General features: G+C 45.9%; 1 protein-coding gene across 3 annotated transcripts in view; it reads left to right on the plus strand.

The window, feature by feature from the left end:
• Positions 1–22,889, plus strand: part of LOC119436747 (kynurenine aminotransferase-like) — a 131,815-nt gene that overhangs the window by 39,571 nt on the left and 69,355 nt on the right. For all 3 annotated transcript variants that reach the window (XM_037703731.2, XM_037703735.2, XM_049659949.1), the window contains 3 exons: positions 12,636–12,722; positions 17,076–17,195; positions 20,181–20,301. In XM_037703731.2, coding sequence (XP_037559659.1) covers positions 12,636–12,722; positions 17,076–17,195; positions 20,181–20,301 — 328 coding nt within the window. The remainder of the gene's footprint in view (positions 1–12,635; positions 12,723–17,075; positions 17,196–20,180; positions 20,302–22,889) is intronic.

A 22,889-nucleotide genomic window follows, 5' to 3' on the forward strand; every position in this document is an offset into this window, starting at 1 on the left:
GAAAGAGCTCACATGGCATGCATTCCTCGCAGCCTCTCTAATCTCCCTTCCACCCTCTCGCAGACGTCGGAGGGGTGGAAGGGAGGCTGGAAAGGGGCAACTAAGGCATGGCATGTGGGGTGTGCCGTACAAAAGGGGGGTGGCGAAGCACCTTGCTTTTTTTTTCTTTTCCTGAATTTTGCGTTCGTTTTCTATTTAGCGTAGCCAGATTTAATTGCTATGGCCTATAATGTGGTATGAGAACATTGTAATAAGGGGTATATTTTGCCATAGAACACCCACAAAAGTTCAGAGTGGGGCAGCTGTTCATTGTTACGTTTGAGTAGGGGTGTGCGAATATTCGAAACTTTTGTATAATGAATAGAATAGTGTCCTATTCGATTCAGTCTTTGGGGAATATTTTAAATGTCAACTTAGCCCAATTAAACATAATATTGGAGCAAAAGATTGCTAAACGTTCATCCCCACGGGTATAGTATAGACCAGGGGTTCTCAAGTACGTTCATCCCAGGGAACCCTGCTAAGCTCCATAAAGTGCCAAGGAACCCCCCCCCCCCCCCTCCCCCCGAATCACCAGAATGTCGAATTATCGAGGGTATCAAGAAAACAATAAACAAATGCTTCACTACGTCAACACGCTTTTATTTACTCAATGAATCATCAAATCTTGTTTCTATTACCACAAGACCAGTGCGGAAGCTGAAATTCTCGTCATCTCATGACTGATTAGCGCTAGCAGCGGCGAAGGCCTCGCGACATCCTTCGCGGCGCGCGTTTTCATCTGTGATGCGCTTTGCACCAACGGGCGCACATCCCAATAAGTTTTTCGCCACTCAGCTGCTCGCCAACAAATTGTTCATCCATGGCGATGTAACCGGTGCTCTTCATCTTCGACAGCTTTGCACTGAGTCAAAACGAAACCACTGCTTGCCGTGACCGCTGCGGATGAAACCGCAGCCGCTATCGACACGATCATGGACGGCGACCCAGGCGGCTGACGCATGCACCAAGTCAAAACGAAACTACCGTTCGCTGCAAGAAGTGCGGACGAAACTGCGGTCGCTATCGACACTGCCATGGGAGGCGACTACACAGTTCTGAAGGCATGCAGCCGACGCGCGCACCGCACCGAGTGAAAATAAAACTACTATTTGCCGCAACCGCTGCGGACGAAACTGCGGTGGTTATCGACGCGATCATAGATGGCGACTACGCACTTATGGAGGCACGCGGCTAGCCGCCAACGCGGTGTTACGCGCGGCGATAAACGCAAGAATAAAGGCTTTAAAGGCACAATTAGGCACGAAGCGCTTCGGCGTTGCTGTCAGTCACGTACCGTGTACGATTGCCGCATGAGGACCACGGCGATGCTGACTGTGCCGCTTCGTTTCGGTTGGACGCTACACCGTTCTTGCTCTATTGCGGCGTGCATTTGCGGTGCTCCGCGCATTTAATTTTTTTTTTTTATTCCTCCAACGTGTACGTCAGTGCACACGCTATCGGCACCTACCCTATCTACAAATAGGAGAAAGGCGCATGGTGGTAAGCTACGGCCTCCGAGATTCAAGTGCGAAAGCTTAGGCACGCTGCCCGTTCTCAGAGGTTGGGTGGCTAAAAGCTGCTTGCGTATTTATTGCACAGTTCGCGAATTGCTGTTACGCACTGTGATGTGCTTTTTGACACTCGGGCATGGGTAATGGAGGTTCTTTAGATCGAGCGCACCTCGTGTTTGCCGTTTTAGACACTTGTCGAGAGCGGGACCAGGGAAAATTTATCAGTGGCTCGCGGAACCCCGAGCAGGTGCCTGCGGAACCCGTAGGTTCCGCGGAACCCACTTTGAGAACCCATGGACTATACACATAAAACATGGGAACATGTGTAGTGGAGCAGGCGGCATGACTTAGATAGCCATACTTTACAGGCTATACAGCGATCATTCGTACTCTCCGAAGAGTCCTGTGCAAGTGAAGCAACTACTTGTTTGCTCCTAACGCTCCATTTGTGCTTTTAATAAGTGCTTCATAACGTACATAATGACAGTAACTTGCTAACTTTAAGAATACTAGGATGTTCATTGTTCTATATTAATTGTGATAATGGCTGTTAATTATTCAAAAGCTGTGCAATATTTGATTCGATTTGCTTCTGGCACTATTCGATTTGGTTTCAAAAAACAATATTCGCACACATTTGAGTATTCTTAAGTCTGGTAATGCTATAAGTGGGTTCAACTGTGCCTCTTTGTGTCTAAATAAAACGTTTGAAGGTTTTCCCCTCTGCTTTGTTCCTGCAACCCAGTTTTAACAATTATCGTTTCTAACAATGGAATTTTCTTGCACGTGAAGTATAAGTTGGTTTGACTGTATTGCCCTTGTGCTTATTTGAAGCATATTACTACATGTATGCATATACTCTTGAAAAGAATAATAATGCAATGTCTTGTTTAACTCTTTCATGCACAGAAGTTCGTTTTGCGAGTAAAACCCGCTGTGGTTGCTCAGTGGCTATGGTGTTGGGCTGCTGAGCACGAGGTCGCGGGATTGAATCCCGGCCACGGCGGCCGCATTTCGATAGGGGCAAAATGCGAAAACACCCGTGTACTTAGATTTAGGTGCACCTTAAAGAACCCCAAGTGGTCCAAATTTCCGGAGTCCCCCACTACGGCGTGCCTCATAATCAGATCATTGTTTTGGCACGTAAAACCCCGTAATTAATTAATTTTACGAGTAAAACTGAATGTTATTGAAAAAATGGTAAACAGCTGGTAAAAAAATTGCTGTTCTCACAACAAAATTTTTTCCCCCCCCACATTTCACTCAAATAGAGCGAGGTGGTCTCCTGGGCTGACCACCATGCACAAGGGTCTAGAAGTCAGTTTTGGTGGAGGCCAGCAAAACATACTTCGTTTCCTAGCAGGTGCAATGGGGCATTGCATGTCTCGCACATCCATGTTGTCCTTGAAGGTTGGGGTTTTGTACTGCAAGCAGTGCACCTCTGTTGAATGCACCTTTTCAGCTGGTGCTTGCAGTGAAATACAGCTAAACCTCGATATAACGAACTTCAATACATTTAATCCTTTATATAACGAAGTCAGTAAAATCAGCAGTTTGCTTCGTTATATTCAAGTTTCGTTATATATTAAAATTTGACCTGGATGCAAGTACGTACCATTGCCTATGCATTCTTCTTGCACGATAGGAGCCGCAATATTTTCTGAATTAGTACTCAATGCTGGGCAAGCTGGTATTCCATAGTGATGAAAAATATCTAGAAAAAAAACAACGGTTGAGAAAGAAACACGATAAGAGTGCACATCATATTGTGTGTTTTTTTTTTTCTCGTCCCTTGTTTTTTCGTTGCTATTTTTCATCACTTTCTGAATTATCGGGCAGTCGGAAAATGCAAATTTGAATGAGAAAAAAAAAAGCATTTTGTTGAATTTGAAAGTCAGCGACGAAAGATGGTTTCATGCTTTGTAAACTATCCTCAATATCGGCAATACTAAGTGAAAGCAACCATGCTTTCACGTCCCCTCTGCCCCCCCCCCCCCCCCCCCCCGGCTTATGGTGTTGCTCGCAATGGGATGATGCTATCATAAAAAGCGCTGGCAACGGAGAGCGAATGCTTCATCTGCCTTTTGACACATCTCCGAAACTCTAGATTATGCAACCTCTGGTACTAAACGCACAGTAAGATAAGAGGCACATGATGTCGTGCCATCACAGCACGCCCACTCTTTGCACACACGGCAGATTACCTCTAAAATGGGGCGCGTGGGCTGTGTATGCGTTTAGCCACGCTGACAACCATTGAAGTTTGTTATATTGAGGTTTAACTATAACAGAATTATCAATATAATGAAGTGTTTTAGTTTTTATAACTTGTCCATAGAACACCACATATCTTACGCATGATTTCAATATAACGAAATTTCACTGCCACCGCCAAGGAATACCGAGACAATAAACGGGAACTTCTGTGGGTGCAGATTAACAAATGGTTCAATTGCATGCAGTGTCTTGTGAATGCACCTGCCAGATTGTGCGACGTGCTACCGAGAGTGACCGCCGAAGCGGAGCAATATCATGTTCTGTATAAAGTCCAAGTGCAATAAGATCCTATCGCGCTCTGTGCGATAGGTGCAGGGGAAAGCGTGTGAAGGTGAGCCAAGAAGCATAGCGGCTTGATGAACGCCATCTTCCCTGCGCGAGCACGGGTGAACGGGTGGAGGAAAGCTCGCTCGCGGTAATGTGATCCAAGTGCACGGGAGGGTGGGGACAGGTTATCGCACATCTTTTTTTAGCGGGGCCGTGGCTGGGCATGGCTGTAAGCGTAAATGAATGCATACGCAGCCTGCGCGCCCTGTTTTAGAGGTAATCTGTCGCGTGTGCAAAGGTCGGGCGAGCTGAGATGGCATGGCATCGTGCTGTCTATCCATGTGTTTAGTGCTCGAAGCTGCAGTCATGAGAGGAACATAATCTTCATCAGCCCCTGTATCAAGAGGCTCTCACGCAATGTGAAGGGCTTTTCTCATGCTGACTCTTTCTCTATGCATTGTAGTAGACTATATCATAAACTTAAGTCAGAATCGCTGTCAACCCCTGCAAAACTATCAGAGTGTGATTATATTTCCACATACTCCTAATACTGAACACCTAGCAATAATTATAAAAACCAGCCCTCTAAGACCCTTCAAGCATGGTGGTTGAGTGACCACAAGTTTTATTGAGATGAACTGTAATAGTCTACCATTTTATCTATTGCACAATATGAACTTTCCATGCATGAAATACATTATCCCATGCTTGCAACCTAGTAAGGACAGAACTTGTTTCTTTTCATAGAAGACATGGTTTCAGCGTGTGTCACGTCATGGAGGTCATCACGGTCGGGAAAAAATGTTACCACGCGTGATACTGGAAACTAAAGGTAGTGGGCTACTGCTCTTGAAGTAGTGGAAGCTTGAAAGAGTGTGCCATTAGAAATTCGAGACGTGTAATTCACATGCTTTCAGCAGAAAAAAAAATCCAGAAAAGGTTGTGTTCAAAACAGCTCGTATATATCTGTATGCTCTAGGGGAATAAAAATGCAAAGTCAGTGCAAATGCCCTGAGCTCTGGTGAGCAAGCGGGTGACACTGCTGCACCAGACTTACGTGGCAGTTGACGCATGAGCAAGCATTTTTTTGCCCCACCAAAACTCTGCAACATGGCGACATCCTCATTTTCTAGAATGCGATTGTCAGATAAGTCTTCTATGACATCTTGGAGATGAGCAACCTTTTACAAAAGCCGTTGATGGGATTGCCGTACAGTCTTCATCTTCTTGGTCGCAGTTTGTAATTGTGTAACGCCATACTTCATGCTTCAGAAAGGCCTTTTCAGGCGTGTATTCCGCTGGCTGTGGCTGCAAAATATCACGCGCTGTAACATGTGCATGAGCGACCAACATGACACAAAGCACGTACGCAGAACAAAGTACTTAATTGTTGTGGCATACACTCTTGTGCAAGCTATGAAGAATATAACGCTTAATTTTAGGTCATTACCTTGCTCACGACGGTTTCCATTTACACTTTTGTGAACTTAAAAACTGTGGGGGCATAAAACTGCCATCCACACGAGCTTGCTAGTGCCACTTAATTTTGTTTATTTGCAAAATACTGGAGGCCCATCTGGGCCCAAGCAGGAAAGGTAAAAGTACAAAAAACTAACACAGAAGAGGCCAATGTAGCATAGTTCATCGTGAGATGTTTCACAGAAGCCTTTTAGTTTGAGTGGGCAAAATATACTGAGCTCTTATCCCTACACAAAAGACCACTTTTGTCTGCCTGTATCACGGCTCATCGTGACTGATCGAACAAATAAAGAGCATAAAAATTGTGAAAAACCTGTTGGTGGTCTAGTTCATTGTGTCATTGGAATGGAAAAGAGAAATTGAAGAAGGGATTATTGGCCGCCAATTGGTGTTTAATGCAAACTAGAGGCGGGTTGCTAGGAGCGAGCCGGATCTTGTGAGCAGCTCTTTTTAAAGAGCGAGTGAGCCGTGGTTCAGTACAAGTGAGCGGCGGTTCTTTTGGAGAAAGGGAGCCGGTTTTCTCGCGTTCAGTGAGCCATGTCGATGCGTTCCGTCAGAGCCGGGTCTTCTGCTGGGTGCAACTTCCGCGCCATTTATCTATTAGCGGTATGAGAAAGCAACTGCCCTCCCGCCCTTTCTCGCAAGAGTCGCCTTCACCCCCTCGCCTGCGGCTGTTTTTTGAGCCGCTCTTTTTTAAGAACAAATGAGTTGCGGTTCGTGTGAGCGGCGGTTCTTTCGTAGAGAGGAAGGCGGTTCTCTCTCGTTAGTGAGCCATGAGGAACCGTTCCTAGAGAGCGCTCAGGAGCGAGCCAGATCTTTTGAGCCACTCTTTTGAAGAGCGAGGGAGCCGTGGTTCAGTAAGTGAGTGGCGGTTCTTTCGGAGAGAGGAAGCCGGTTCTCTCTCGTTCAATGAGCCGTGCCGAACCGTTCCGTCCGAGCCGGATCTTCTGCTGGGTTTCCAGGTTTCGATTTCTGACCGACAAATGGTGGCCAGTGTGGGCAGACTCACGCTACTGGTACTCGCTCACAGTGTGTGGTGTGCGCAGCAGTCCCTTTGGTTTTTTTGTGCGTCCTATGGTGTGGCACCCGATGCCACCGATGGGAGAAGTAAAGAAGCCTTAATTGGCAAAGAATGGTACCGTTCGTTGCCTGCTGCTGTTCAACGATGTCTCACCACTCTCACCGATTGCACATCGTGTGCTGGTGCAATAACACTTCGAAGATGGTCTTCCGTTTCTTTAAATACAACAGGTGAACGTACAGTTTACGTCCTGGCCTTCATTTGTGCTAATTAGCGTAGTCGTGAAAATGTCACCCATGGCATCCATTTCTGTGCATTTTCTGAGCGTGTATCATTAGCACGTCATTAAAATGAGGCCAATGATCTGTTGTGTTGTAATAGGACTTCATTTTTTTTTTGTCCTAGCGCATGATGGCATGATCGCCAGTATCGCGTGTGCGCTCAAGAGAGAAAAAAAACAAAATAATGAAAGGTACATGTGGCAGTTTTGTGGATCTTTTGGATGATTTTTGTATTGTACTTGAAGAAATGATTTCTGCATTCATTTTGCATGGCGTTACAGCTCGCTCATATTATAGTGAACAAACGTATGTGAATAAATGAATAAATTTGAAAGATAATGTACAATAATTTTGTCTTCTTTTGACGAAAGTTGATTTTCCTCCTCATCATCATCATCATCAGCCTATTCATGTTCACTGCAGGACGGCCTCTCCTTGTGATCTCCACTTACCCATGTCTTGCGCTAGATGATTCCAACTATCCCCTGCAAATTTCCTAACTTCATCACCCCACCTAGTTTTGTGCCGTCCTTGACTGCACTTCCCTTCTCTTGGTATCCATTCTGTAACTTTAATGGTCCACCAGTTATCCATCCACGCATTACATGGCCTGCCCAGCTCTGTTTTTTCCGCTTAATGTCAACTAGAATATCGGCCATCCTCGTTTGTTCTCTGAACTAGAGCACTGCACGGGCCTGATTTTTCGGCCCGAGCCCGGCCCGGGCCCGCTTTACGAGGCCCGAGCCCAGCCCGGGCCCGCAATACAAAGCCCGAGCCCGGCCCGGGCCTGGGGATGCATGACCGAGACCAGCCCGGGTGATCATTACTTAGCTTAGCTAGGGCCCGCGTGTGCGTGAGCAGGCCCGGCCTGTAAGAAAAATTTTATTTTTTACTTACAGATTGTACCGTATCTGTCAGCCTCACCTTCTCGAGGTTTAATCAGCTGCAGTATATAACAATAAAAGACCGAAACCTTTGTTTCTCCCACGGGAACATCAGTGATCTGGCCCATTGCCTGTGCTGCTATTTTTTCACTGGTGCGCATGCACTTACCTTGATTTGTACGATATGGTTCTATGATGTCATTTAGCATGCAAATATACAGGGTGTTACATTTTTGCTGCACCAAATTTTTTAAAACTGCCTTTGGCAGATTCATCATTCATCATCAGCCTATATCTATGACCACTGCAAGACGGCTTCTCCCTGTGATCTCCAATTACCCCTGGCTTGCGCTAGCTGATTCCAACTTGTGCCTGCAAATTTCGTAACTTCATCACCCCACCTAGTTTTCTGCCGTCCTCGACTGCACTTCCCTTCTCTTGGTATCCGTTCTGTAACTCTAATGGTCCACCAGTTATCCACGTATTACATGGCCTGCCCAGCTCCGTTTTTTCCGCTTAATGTCAACTAGAATATCGACCATCCCTGTTTGTTCTCTGATCCACACTGCTCTCTTCCAGTCTCTTAAAGTTAGGCCTAACATTTTTCGTTCCATTGCTCTTTGTGCAGTCCTTAACTTGTTCTCGCGCTTCTTTGGAATGAATTCTTGGAATGAATCCACTTGGAACGAATTCTCAGGACTGAACCAGTTTCGAGATATTAATTTTCAAAGTGTCCGATTAAATACATGGGCGTTCCAGTTCACTTTTTGAGGAAAACACTGTTTTATGCATTGAAGCACAAAATTAACTGGAACGCCCATGCATTTCGTCGGACACTTTGCACATTACTATCTCTAAATTGGTTCAGTCCTGAGAATTCTGTCCAAGTGGTATGATACGCCTTGCGAACTCAGCGGCTATAATTCATAGATTGAAAGGTGTGCCGTAAAATAGTTAAATAGGAAGTTAATTAGCGTAATTGTGTTAAATATTAAATTAGCCGTTTTGATTTCTCGTGGAAGTAATTGCCGCTTCATCGAGTAGTTTAGGTCAAGGATTATAATTGTGTTATCTGCCAAAGGCAATTTTAAAAAATTTGGTGCAGCTAAAAAGAAACACCCTGTTTATATGATGGGTATTACATGGATTTGTGTCATCTTCGTGCTTGGGGCTTCAGACATGTTCTTCTGGCTTTGTTTCTATGTATATAGGGTGCAACTGTTTCACAACAAATCCGTGCAGGGGTGGGGCCTTGCCTCGATGACGTATCATCATTTTCTTTTTTCCCCCCTCTCTGTTTGGCGGCGTTCTAACACCACCGGCGTTGGAACGGAGAACACGCTGGGATGGTGGTGACTAGGCACAACTGTGGCTGCTGTTAAGGGATCAATGGTATTCCTAAATAAACGCATCACTGTTTTGATGATCCAAACATAATCTCACTATCAGGGAGGGAGCAGTCTACCTGACTGGAGCAGTATCTTTTTATTTGGGGTGTTGCGGAGCACAGCGTAGCAACACCCCAACGACCGCCGCTTTGCGTCGGCTTAAGCACTGGGGCACAACCAACCGCGCTGCCAAACAGAGGAAAAAAAAAGAAAATGGTGATACGTCATCGAGGCGAGGCCTCGCCCCTGCATGGATTTGTTCTGAAAACAGTCGCACCCATGTATATATAAGCTGGCGAATTCACAAGCATACAGCATCAAATAAACGCCCAAGTAAAGACACCCCTTGCCTTAGCGCTAAAATAATGCAGTAGTATCGACACTGGTAATAATGCAATCGCAAAAGCGGTAACATGTAAATGGTTTGAGGAGCGGTTTTTTGTGTAATTTATTTTTCCTTATGTGGAAAACAATGTTCGTTTTTGTGGAAAAGAAAAAAACTAGCGTAGCTTGCACTGGCGGTGCAATGCTAAAGAGACAGCGGAGCTGATGGGAACCTAGCTAGTCCTGGCTTTTGGGCCAGGCTAAGCACTACCAAGTTATCCCCAGCATTTCCTGGAATTTATTGATTATTGATCGATTATCGATTAGCTATTGATTGGCTATCGATTGTCTGTTGCAAGGTATTGGCCACGTATTTGGACTAGGCTAAGCACTACCAAGTCATCCCCAGCATTTTCCGGAATTTATTTATTATTTATTGATTATCGACTAGCTATTGATTGGCTATCAATTGCCTATCGGTGACTGACTAAGCTTAAGTAGTCCCAACCATGCTTAGCTAGACTTAACCAGGCTCAGCTTCGCTAGTTCACAGGTGTATGTGCCAATGCACTTGCACCCTTTCTGCACTACTGCCAGGATCGGTCCACAAACAGCTCTGCTGTTAAAAATGAGAACTTCATCTGTTTTCCTCTTTTCTTTGATAAGATATACAGCCATCTCTCTTGCACATGTCACTTCAGCTTGGCACAGAATGCATTGAACCATGCAGTGCATAATGTTCGCGTGAGCTCGAAGGCCTACTTAGGCCCTTTAAAGCGCGGGCCCGAGTCTGGCCCGGGCCCGTGGCTTCAAGCCCGAGTCTGGCCCGGGCCCGTGGCTTCAAGCCTGAGCCCTGCCCGGGTCCGCGGCTTTAAGCCTGGGCCCGGCCTGAGCTCGCCTACACACGCTTCGGACAGCCCGGCCCGGCCCGGCCCGGCCCGCGGGCCGGGCCAATACTACGGGGTTGACCAATACTACGGGGTTGACCATGCCGCCTGCGTTCAGCAAAGCTATTTGCTGAACGCAGGCGGCATGCATTTTTCATGTGCTAGCCGCAGCCCTGTAGCTTCTTCAGCACAGGAGCAGAATTGAGAGGAGCACCATCAACCGAAACAAACTTTGTGAAATTGAATTCAAGCATGTCAATCGGCACGATATTTACGCGTATAAGACGTACCGACTTTGTGTCTTGTCAAATGACTTCAAATGTCGCCAGTGGCCGACCTCCTGGAGGCATCCTCAAGCGATCGCTTTCGCGATTATTTACGTGCGATTTTGCGTTTTGGCCTCGGACGCGTCGCAGGCCATTTGCTACGCTGTGCAAAGAGATGCAGTCGCGCAAAAGCTCGCGAGAGTGATTGTATTCCCGGATGCAGCTGTGCATTTTCACGCTGGCAATGCATAAATGGACCGACTACACCGAGCGCGCACCCGCCACACGGGCCGCTGCCATGCTGGTAGCATGTTTACGTTTATCCACCGACCAGCTGTCCGGGTGTTTGATTTTGCAAACTTCAGGCAGCTTCGGGTTGTCTTGGGATGCCAGCTCACGTGACTTCCTATCAGGACCGGAACGAGCTGGCTGCGGTCTGGCTGCCAGCGAGCTGCCAGAACTCTGAAAATGGAAGAAGCCCAGTGCTGAAACGTTTGTTGTTGTGATGCATCACCGATGCCGGCATCCAGTTGCGTGTTCGCACCGACGGTCTGGTCGTACAGCTGTTTCGAGGCCCCGACGCGAGCGGCATTTCGCTCAAAAAAAAAAAAAAAAACTTCAGTGGAGTATATTCTGTCTCATAAGCGGCGTTTAGCAGAGGCAAGGCTGCGAGGTATGGGAACACAGGTGCTTGTGCAAGGTGAATATAATTTGTATGTCTGCTACTATGCCACAATTTCATATTGTTGCCCAATGGTGGACGCTGCAGACACTTACACTACAGGTGTTGGTAGCAGGCGACAAAACGCGGACGAAAACATTTTTTGTGTTCGCCTTCCTCATTGTCTGAGGCGCCAGTAGCTTCCACAGACCTGGAAGGTGCTTCTCAGGCAGATTATTACACCGTTGTGTGCTTTTTTATGCCAGCTGCCGGGGTACACTCCGAAACAGCATCCTGTGTCTTGGCTTCAACTGCGCCTTTTCTTCCGGCAAAAATCTGACCAGATGATTGGCACATAAGCTGTAGTTTTGAGCCTTCTGCAATATATTAAATATCACCTCTAGCCATTTAGAACATCATGTGCCAGCAATGCACCATTCATAGACTCGAATGAAGTAGAAGAGAGAGAGTAAGCGCAAGAGTGAGGAGGATCCGCAAAGAACAATGGGTGTCGCTACCTTGTAAACTTGTCTAGGGACCTTAAGGTCAGTGTGCATCTCTCGCCATCTAATAGCGGCATGCAAAAGTACCAGCGTGCAAAAATTAGCCAATGCGCATGCGTGGCATCAGGGCACCGAACGCGATTGCTTCTTCATTGGAAATTTATAAAAGCAAAGCTTTTTCAAGCTTTGCTTGAAAAAGCTTTGACCGATAATCGGTTCAACAAGCCAAAGCAGAAGCGGAACAACAACCAAATGCCCAACCCTTGACCAACCACAACCCAACATTTCACAATGGATTGGTTTATGGCTTTACAAGACAAGCTTTGCAAACCCCTCCCCCTGTTTCCAGTAGGGGAGGGGTTTTAAATTTTTTTTGCGAACCTCGGCGGGTTTCTTGACCATGGGTGCTGTGGTCTGACTGTTCTCTTGCCGAATAAGCCAACCGCCAATCGCAGTGGAGTACGTGCTGCTGGGTTCCTTGCACCGCCACCAGATGGCAGTCGCATTCGCGGCAATGGTCGTGCAGGGGAAAGAAAAAAAAAAGAACCAGAAAACTCACCTTCGCGGTTCCGTGGCAGCGGCGGTGGCATTGCATTAGCCTCTCTGCAATGCGTGAACAAAGCCTTCTGTGTCACTTTGTGTGGACAGTCAGTAAACACAAACTCGTGTTTCAACTCTTTATGCACTCACACAAAGCTCCACTGTATATAGATTCTAACTCGTTGGATCTGCTGCTTTTTTTTTTATTTCTTTACAAATTTGGGCTGTTAAGTGGGGGGTGCGGTCCTTACACGAGTCTAAATGGTATGTAGCTAAAGCTGACATTTCATTGTTCATCATGCAGGTGATCATCATTGAACCCTTCTTTGACTGCTATGAGCCTATGACCCAGATGGCCGGAGGAGTTCCAGTCTTCATTCCTCTTCGCCCTGTAAGGCATCTGTCTTGGAACATTTTCGTAGCGATAGCTGTTATGTGCTTTCGACTTGCTTGGATGTGTTCTGTGTCAGCGGCATGGGCTGTTTGTCATAATTTGTTCAACATTGTATAAGTTTGCATTGGTATGTGTAGTGCCTACTGGAGAGCAATCATGGGTGGTGTAGTGAGCTGTGTACCTATACATACACCTTATATGTCAAAAACAATCACCTCAATGTCATTAGACTGTATGCTGAGGGTTGTGTTCCACACGTTTCCTTTAGTCGATGCATGTGACACACGATACATGTACAGAGTAACTGCAGAGCATCAAAAAAGGCAGAAGGCGCACCCATGCGAACTCTTAGTATATGAGAACAGGCTTTTGTTTTGAACAGACTGTAAACATGGGATTAAACAATGTGGACGCAGAAAGACATACACGGTGCACAGACATAGAGGAAGCACACCACCCCTGTCTTTTCCCTGTGTTCGCGTGTCCTGCAAAATATTGCTTATATGCACTTCTTGTGACTGGGAATGTGTGTTATGATATAATGGCTACCTCCAGTTACCTAACTAGGTTGGTTGAAGCACTGAGCTATAGGTTGTCTTTACGGATAGATAGCAGTAGTGGTTTTGGCAGGTCTGAAATGCATTAACTGGTGTCCACTCTACCTAATGGAAAGTGTCAAGTTTATGTGTGCTCATTTCAAGCTCAAAACAGATGTATGTGCATGGACATACAGTGAGAGGACCAAGGCTAAAGCATGCCGCTGGCTGCCATCTCGCACATTTGCACCCAGCTTGCTTCAATGATTAGACTAGCATTTTTTGGCATTACTGTTTTAGCAGAATATGAGGATGGAGCTGCAAACAGTAGCAAAGGTGATATCTTGGGATGCTGTGTTTCCATTCTGCTGTTCCAGTAAAAAATGGTAGAACCAAAATATACCATTCAATTTAATAAAACTCATCCCCCCCCCCCCCCAACCATTTTTGTTTTGTTTTTGTTTTTTTGTTTTTTCATTGATGGCAGAACATCTGTTAGCTACGATTTGTTCTTAGTTGAATAGGCTGGGCAGTGAGCTTCAGTGTCCAGTAATGCATGTCTCAAAATATTTGGTTGGTTCTGCATGTGAAGTTAAATATTTTGCTTGGTTCTGTCTTTTTGAGCTGGTTAGTAAGAAAAGGTGTTTTTATTTTAAAGAGATACGGACACAAAATCTGAAAATTTTATGAAAATGCTGTAAATGAATCCTTAGTGTGTGATTACACCGAAAAGAAATAGTCACTTAGCTAATTTTTGAGCCGATGGCTTTATTTTTGGCGTTTTTGTGAGCGCGCACCTCGCCGCCCAACCCGCGAAAGTTGGAAGGCGTGACGTCACGACACCCTCGTCGGATAGCCAGCCAGCCGGCCGCAGTCATTCGAAGCACGCCGACGGCGCCATCACAAGCCTGGATTCGAGTTCTGGTGCGTCTACCAGCGATGAGTACACGTCTGAAGACGAGGATCATTCCAAATTGGCAAGAAATATTACCGCTCACGGTTACAATCCTTCCACATCAAGCGACGAAGAAGAGCAGGCGGCCTTGGAAGTGCCGGTCAGGTTTTCGCGAACTGTAGCGCGAAGATTTCGCTCTGCACCAGACACTTATACAAGAATTATTGGTCATTTCCTGGCTTAAATTTTCAGCAGTGGCGTAATTGTGTTGCTGCCGAAGATTTACACCAGCAGCGAAGTAGAATACACTTGGTTACTGCAATATTAGCTCTTTTTTCTGTTTGAGCTCTGCGCCACCAGGTGGCAGCATCATACAGGCCACTCGTGTTTAGGGTTCCGCCTCAGCGCCTGCATTTACCCGATTACCGGACAAGCTAAAGCTCTCTAATAGGCAGGTATCCAAAGTTTACGCACCTTCTCGTTTCTGGGAAACGTGTGCGACAACGTGTCATGACCGACAATGCTGTTATAACAGCAATGTCTGGGCATTTCCTTCCGCCGCGACGAACACCTCAATCCCGAGCGACGACCGCGGGAAGCCTCATGTAAGACGCACCACCTGCGTGGAGCGCCGACAGGGATAGTGTTTCAGACGAACCACGTGCGAAGATCGCCGAAAGGGGTTAAACAAACGCTGCAAGGGACCAACACCCTTGAAAAAACTGCGACAGCTGTGGCCGACCTTGGCCGCAGGTGGGTGTTATGACTTGAAATTTGAGCTTCTGCCGGCGGCCGCTTGGAGGCAAGGTGCAACAGAAAATCGAAAAAAAAAAGATGTTTCTCGTTCTTTTTTTCAAAGGAGCTTGTTGTATTCGTCATTTTCAACAGTTCAACTTTTGTTCCGACGCAAAAAACTACCCGCCAACTTTTGTGTCCGTATCCCTTTAAAGAGGCCCTGAACCATCCCTCGGGCTTTGTGAAGTAACATAGTCCACGGGTAGCATACGCTGTTGTGAACATCTCAGCCAAGTTCTGCTGTCGTACGCAGTCCGTAGAGCTTGCAAGTGGAGCGTCAAGTCGCCTTTCTCTCATACGCTCTCGTTTCAAAAACCCCATGATATTTACTCTTTTCTGTGTGCTTTATTTTGTAATAAAGCACACTGCAATATGCGGCTGCTATTGGTCGCTGCGGTCGGCTACACCGCCGCCGCCGCGAGGTGCCGCCACGAGTCCACTGGCTAAGCGCACTGCGGCTTGCTGAGGACAACCGCGTTCGGCTGAGGACGACCGTGTTACGTTAGAGTGCACTTAGAATTCTAGTAGACTCTACTTACGTTTAGCGCTTTGTAGGCACCAAAATCTGAAGTCCAAAATGAAAGTTGAAGCCACGGCGACGTCTCAGAGGCGGAGCCTTGTGGCCCCGCCCCACTTCGCCGGAGCCTTCGCAGTGCAAGGCAGTGAAGGAGGTAGGGGACCACAACGGAGGCCGTGTTTGATTGCCGATAACAACGCATTGAAGTACTTTTTGCGGCAAAGTGATTCTGAAGTAGCCTATATTTTCACTTCAAATGTTTTTCTCCACTTCGATAAAAAGTGGTTCAGGGCCCCTTTAAAGGAAAATAATTTTGCTTTTATTCCTGTTTTTGTGGAATTTTAAAGGGACCCTGAACCACTCTTTATCGAACTAGAGAAATGCGTTTGAAGTCAAAGTAGACTATTTCAGAAATGTTTTGGTGTAAGCAGTACTTCAATGCACTCAAAAGAAGCGGAGTTATTGGCAATCAAAGGTCACGTATGATCCCCCTTGCCGTGTTTCCGTTCCTTCTTTAATGCCTTGCACTGCGAAGGCTACGGCGGAGCGAGGCGTGCCCACAACGCTCCAGCTACTGAATGTCACTGTGGCCTGCAGTTCAAATTTGATTTTGGATGTTCACGTAGGTTCTACTGCTATATTGGTGCCTACGACGTTCAAACGTGGTTGTCCTCAGCGAGCTGCCGTGCGCTCAGCCAGTGGACTCGTTGCGGCATCCCGCGGTGGCAGTCGTAGCTGTGCTTCGTAGCAGAACATAGCTACATGCAACTGTAGTGTGTATGCGCAGCGTTTGCTTTGTGCACGAAAGGGCTTGAATGTGCTCGCACTCGTATGCTCCAGTCTGGCCAAGCTACATGGTGTAGACCGGCTTTGTCCTGCACCAGCTTGACCAATGTATAGTAGCCACATCCAACTTGCGCTTTTCGAAGCGCTATCAATAGCTCAATACAAAGCGAAGTCTGCCAAGGCATCTAACCAGGAGCGGCCAGCAGTGAGCGTGCACTGGCAAGCGTGTGGTCTGACCTTATGTTTCGCGTAGTTCAAGGCTACTTGAGTGTTCAAAACTAGTCAAAATTAGGGAGACACAACGGCTACGAAACCAATAAGCAGGGTGGCTAAAGTTTAATTCCTACACGTGTGGTCACAGCTGAGCGTGAACAGACGATAGTTGGCTTCTTCCGGAAGTACGTAATTCTGATAAAAATGCGAAAGGAGATTTTACTTACTTCAGCCTGTTTACTCAACTGCGTCAGTAAATCTACACAGTAACAGTAGGACGAAGAACACTGTTCGAAACTTCCTTCTTGATTGATGTCAGCTATTGGCCAATAGCAGCCACATATGGGAATCTGCTATACTATGAAATAAAGCGACCCGAAGAGAGGGAGGAGCAGGCTTCTGTTGAAAAGAGAGCGTTCTGGAAAAAGGTGACTTCACGCTCCACTTGCGAGCTCCACGCATCGCGTACGGCTGCAAAATTTAGCTGAGATGTTCACAGCAGTGTATGCTATCTGTGGACTGTGTTTTTTTCTGTGTTTTTGGTTCAGGACCCCTTTAAATTCTGCTGAGTGCTAACTGTGTCATTGCTTATTTTCTTGTCCTTTCAGAGAAAGGAAGGTCAAATTTCTAGCGCTGACTGGGTGCTAGATCCAAAGGAGTTGGCCTCAAAGTTTACCTCCAAGACTAAGATGATCATTGTCAACACGCCGCACAACCCAATTGGGAAGGTCAGCCACTTTCCTTGTACCTCACAGCGTAGTACATCTTATGCAGCAATTGGTGTCTAATGTTTCTCTTCTGAGGTCTATTTTGAGGATAGTTTGGTCGTTTAGAAAATATTGCAAAACAGAGCAGTTATACTCTGTTTCAGTATGCAATTCCAATCAGCACTTTGGATGCTACAGGCTTCTTCAGCCAATCAGGAGGGTGAACACATCTTAAAGGTGACCTTCCGCGCCCTGTCGTCTGCTAGTCGCAAGCGCCGCAGCGTAGGCGGCGACAGCATTTACGAAGACTGGAACTGCACCGCGAAATCAGCTGTTGCGGTAGAAAATTCGTCCCATATTCACTCTGACACCAAAAAGGCTTGTCTGAAGGTATTTTGAGATACAGAGGAGAAGGAGGGTTGTAGAGACAGAAGCAGAAGGTTCACAAGGAGCACTCAACCAGCATGTCGCATGGCATGGTGGCGCCATTTCTTGATCCCTCTTGTAGCATCCACTTGTACACAGTATGCTCACTGACATTCATATGTGCAGTTGTATTCTTAATTAGAATTCTTGCATGTTTACTGCACTCCTCCTGCACTGTTCCAAGTATGTTCAATGCCATTTATCCACTCCTTTCTTGTCAAAGAGCAGCTTGGAATGATACCACACAAGCAAGTCTGCAGGTGCCATTTCTGTGAAGGACGAAGCACTACCAAGGAGGGAGTTCTCCTCGGTGTTGCAGTTGTGCAGTCTAGTACGCGTATGAATTCAGCTACTCTCAAAGCAATTAATTTTTTGTACTCTTTAAATGAAAATAATGTCCACAGGGCAGAATTCCATTAATTTTTTGTTCTTTGCACATTTTCATTTGAACAAAGGGGGAACTATTTTCATTATCATAGAGCCTCAGTAAATATTTATTAAAAAAAACGAAGAAAATCGTGCAGTAAGCTGCAGTTGTGTCCTGCAGAGAAGCTTCCAAGTAAACACCTGCCGACAAGACCACTTGTCAGGGCCATTTAGTCATTCAGCGGCTTCTTAACTATGGCACTACATCTCACTGCGCAAGAATCTGCACTCGCAGGTCACACAGCCTTGGCTCTGCTGCAAGGAACTACTGAAACAAGAGTATAGGTTTGTCTTGGGCTGGGAGCATCTTTCTGTGTGAAGATTGAAATTAGAACTTCCTTAAGTTTTATGAGACAAGTGCTTAAGTAGTTATGAAATTGGAAATTGTGACCTGCTGTATTTTTGTGTTCTGAGGTTATTGTAAGGCAGTACTGAGATCATGGTGTTTTGCTGTCTTCACTGATGCTGAAATGTTTATTTTATAGCCTTCTTTTGCTTTATCACAAATCAGAATCTCTGTTGCTAGCATATTGTGCTGTACCCCCGCTGTTCAAGTCCTATACTCCATCTCACAAGCTGTTGTCAGCACTGTGGAAGCTACACGAATTCTTAGCCAATAGGAAGGCCGAACGCTCCTCTAGACGTGCTCATCCATGCCGCATCGTCTGCTCAGCGTCTGCTTGCCATCCTGTTACATACTCCATGGTTGGTGGATTGATGCAAAAATGTTTTGACGCCGTAACCATAAGCTGCGTTTGCATGCATGCAACAGTGGGGCTTCGCTTTACCTGTATGCTTTCCCTGCAGTTACCTTGCAGCCTCCTTAGCAAGTAATAAAGACGGAACGCCCTCATAAATGTTCACTTGCGGCACAGCGTCTGCTCGGCGTCTATACTTGGCATTTGCTCACTACTGTCATCCAGTAAAATGCTAGAGCGGGGTAGTAAATTTATTATGCAGTGAACAATTAGGCTTTTATAGCATTCTGCATTGTCAGCGCATCACCAATGCTAATGCTGTGGTGCCATCTGCTAACTAGAAATCAAACCAGTGCACGCTCACTCCTGGCCGCTCCTGGTTAGATGCCTTGGCAGACTTCGCTTTGTATTGAGCTATTGATAGCGCTTCGAAAAGCGCAAGTTGGATGTGGCTACTATACATTGGTCAAGCTGGTGCAGGACAAAGCCGGTCTGCACCATGTAGCTTGGCCAGACTGGAGCATACGAGTGCGAGAGCGCATTCAAGCCCTTTCGTGCACAAAGCAAACGCTGCGCATACACACTACAGTTGCATGTAGCTATGTTCTGCTACGAAGCACAGATACGACTGCCACCGCGGGATGCCGCAACGAGTCCACTGGCTGAGCGCACTGCAGCTCGCTGAGGACAACCACGTTTGAACGTCGTAGGCACCAATATAGCAGTAGAACCTACGTGAACATCCAAAATCAAATTTGAACTGCAGGCCACAGTGACATTCAGTAGCTGGAGCGTTGTGGGCACGCCTCGCTCCGCCGTAGCCTTCGCAGTGCAAGGCATTAAAGAAGGAACGGAAACACGGCAAGGGGGATCATACGTGACCTTTGATTGCCAATAACTCCGCTTCTTTTGAGTGCATTGAAGTACTGCTTACACCAAAACATTTCTGAAATAGTCTACTTTGACTTCAAACGCATTTCTCTAGTTCGATAAAGAGTGGTTCAGGGCCCCTTTAAAATTCCACAAAAACAGGAATAAAAGCAAAATTATTTTCCTTTAAAGGGGCCCTGAACCACTTTTTATCGAAGTGGAGAAAAACATTTGAAGTGAAAATATAGGCTACTTCAGAATCACTTTGCCGCAAAAAGTACTTCAATGCGTTCAGCAGAAGCGGAGTTATCGGCAATCAAACACGGCCTCCGTTGTGGTCCCCTACCTCCTTCAATGCCTTGCACTGTGAAGGCTACGGCGGAGTGCAAGGATATTGCCTGTGTACGCCTCGTACCTTTGGCAGTGCTGACAACAGCTTGTGAGATGGAGTATAGGCGCATAGTTGGGGAACATGGCATCAAGTGTCATTTTGTACTCCTTCTTACATTGTATGAAAGACATTTTTTCTGTCTAGTCATTGTATCACAGCAGACACTTGCAACATCTGGCAATATTGATTGGACAGGTTTTCTCCCGGGAGGAACTGGAAATGATTGCAGATCTTTGCAAGAAGCACAACGTGATCTGTGTTATGGATGAGGTTTACGAATGGATAATTTATGAGGGTGCCAAGCATATCAGAATGAGTAAGTATGTGCATCTGTATATCTTTTTGTATTCAATATTTTTTTATGAGCTGCATTGGCTCAGTAGCTGTGGCATTCTGCTGTGAATTGCTACAAGGTCATGAATTCAACTGCTGGCTACAGCAGCCACTTATGATCTGAGTGAAATGTGAAAACAATTATATATATTTTTGTGCGTCAGCGTACCCTCAGTGGCCTAGGCTTGTCTCCGACTGATTTTTTGAACATGGAAGTGGGCGCAAAAATGTCTAAATAGTTTGGCAGTCGGAAAAAACAAATTTCGGTGGTAAACATGATTTTGTTCTTTTTTTTAGAATTCAGTGCAGTGGAAAATTCGTTTGCAGACTTTTTGTCAGTGTTGTATTTCATTAAAATATTATCTACATTAAATTTTATGACACTCAAGGCTGCAGATATGTTTCATTTTCTCCTATTGCAGTAGCCAGATGTTTGTCGCTCATCGTCACATGAAGTGCAGATACTGTACACGTGACGCTGCCTCCGCGACACTGTCAGTTTTGGGCTTTGCTGCGCGAAATCAGTTTGGAGCTTTATTGGCTTTATGACCTCACACGAGCTTATGTTGTTCCTTCCAGTAAGTACTCACAAACTTGGTAGGACCCGCCGTAGTGGCATAGTGGCTTTGGTGTTGTGCTGCTAAGCCTGAGGGCACGGGATCAAATCACTGCTGCCCCGGCCACATTTCAATGAGCGTAAATGCAAAAATGCCCATGTTACTAAGCACTGGGTGCACGTTAAAGGGACACTAAAGCCAAATACTAAGTCAATGTGGACTGTTTAAATACCATTCCAGAAACCTCGCAACGCTTGTTTCTCGCAAGGAAAATACTTAGGTTACGAGAAAATTGCATCCGAAGGGTCCGAATACATTTTTGGCAATTCAAGTCTCCCGCCACGCCAACCTGGGAGTGGTGATCTTGCATACGCCATCACCGCCCTCTGCTGCAGCCAGTGAATAAAACGGCGCCCGACAGACGGTGATACGATGCGCCGCTGCAGCTGCTTTTGGTCAAGTGGCGTGGACCATTCAGGCATCCCACGACATCACATGGAAGTGGAATTATCTGCTACTTGCTGTTTGTGCGAGTTTCGCGAGCCAGCAAAACCAGCGCAGCACTACACGATAACAGAACTACTGAAACGTGAAAGCGCGGGCAGCGCAGAGTCGAGCGAAAGCGAAACCTTTCGATCGGCTGCGTCGTTGTCAACGGTGTAATGTGAACGAGTTCTTTTTTCTAAAAATGAAATAGAAGTAGTCAAGTTGCATTTTCTTTCTTCTTATAATACAATATAATGATGTTTTTATAAAAAGTGGTTGAATACTAGTGACAGAATTTAAATGAGGGGTGCCTTCGTCATTGGGCAAGTACTTGAATGTCCCGGGGGAGTCTCTAATCGTGTCCTGCACTTACCTCAATTTCTCGATTACTGAGGCTCTGTTCGCGATGATATTGGCGCCTTAGAGATACTCGAGCACTAATGCATCACTTTAGCTTGACTTAGTATTTGCCTTCAGTGTTCCTTTAAAGAACCCCAGGTGGTCAGAATTAATTCGGAGTCCCTCATTACGGCGTGCCTCATAATTATGCAATGGTTTTGGCACCTAAAACTCCAGAATTCAATTCAAAACTTGGTAGGCATTCGCAGTAGTTGCCGGCTTATTGCCTGCAGACCTAAACTCCTCCAGCCCGTGCATGTGACCTGTAGTACATACATGTCAAGGGGGAAGTGCCTGTGACGGCTTGCTGCCCACTAACGAGTGCTGCTTCGTTGCATGTGAGCAACCAAAGTTGCGATTTGGCGCTGAGTTGACGAGGCTCTCTTTGCAACAGCTATTCGGCACTCGGAAAGCTGAGCAAACACCTCAAAACCGAAACCTTTAATGCCTTAATGGCAGCAACTTTGTTTGTGGCCGCCATGTTTATGACATTGCGCTCACAGATCAGTTCAAAAAGTTGAGTGACACCATGCAGGGTCTGAGGCTTCGGTTGCCATTATACATTGGTTCTGTGAAGTAGGTGGCAGTGCTGCAGGGAAGTCCAAATAATCAAGCTGGTTCGAAAAATCAAACGTCAGAAAAATCGGCTGACGACTTTAAGTTGGTGCACCCGTAAAGTACACCATTCCTCTTAGCCTTAGTGTGGTTTTTAAGTGGCAAATACATACAGTTAAACCTCAATATAACAAACTTCAGTATAATGAAATTCTCCATATAACAAAGTATTTAACTTTTCATAACTTGTCCATAGGACACTATGTATTTAGAACCTCAGTATAATGAAGTGTGTTTATAGACAATTTCAATATTTATTTATTTATTTATTTACAATACTGTGAGTCTCATATCGAGACCATAACAGGTGGGCATATGATTATACATACAATGCATGTTTTATATAACGAACGGTAAAAACATCCAAACGTGTAAATGGTTCATCAACAGGTTCAATGCGCAATTTTACAACAATAATACTATTAATAAAAAGAGCAAGTCACATAAATAGTGCACTTCAGGTTACATCTACGCAAAGGTTATTACAGTGTTACAAAAATGAAGAAAGAAACAA

Source organism: Dermacentor silvarum, chromosome 1 (genome assembly GCF_013339745.2).
Source record: "Dermacentor silvarum isolate Dsil-2018 chromosome 1, BIME_Dsil_1.4, whole genome shotgun sequence".
Classification (NCBI taxonomy): Eukaryota; Metazoa; Arthropoda; class Arachnida; order Ixodida; family Ixodidae; genus Dermacentor; species Dermacentor silvarum.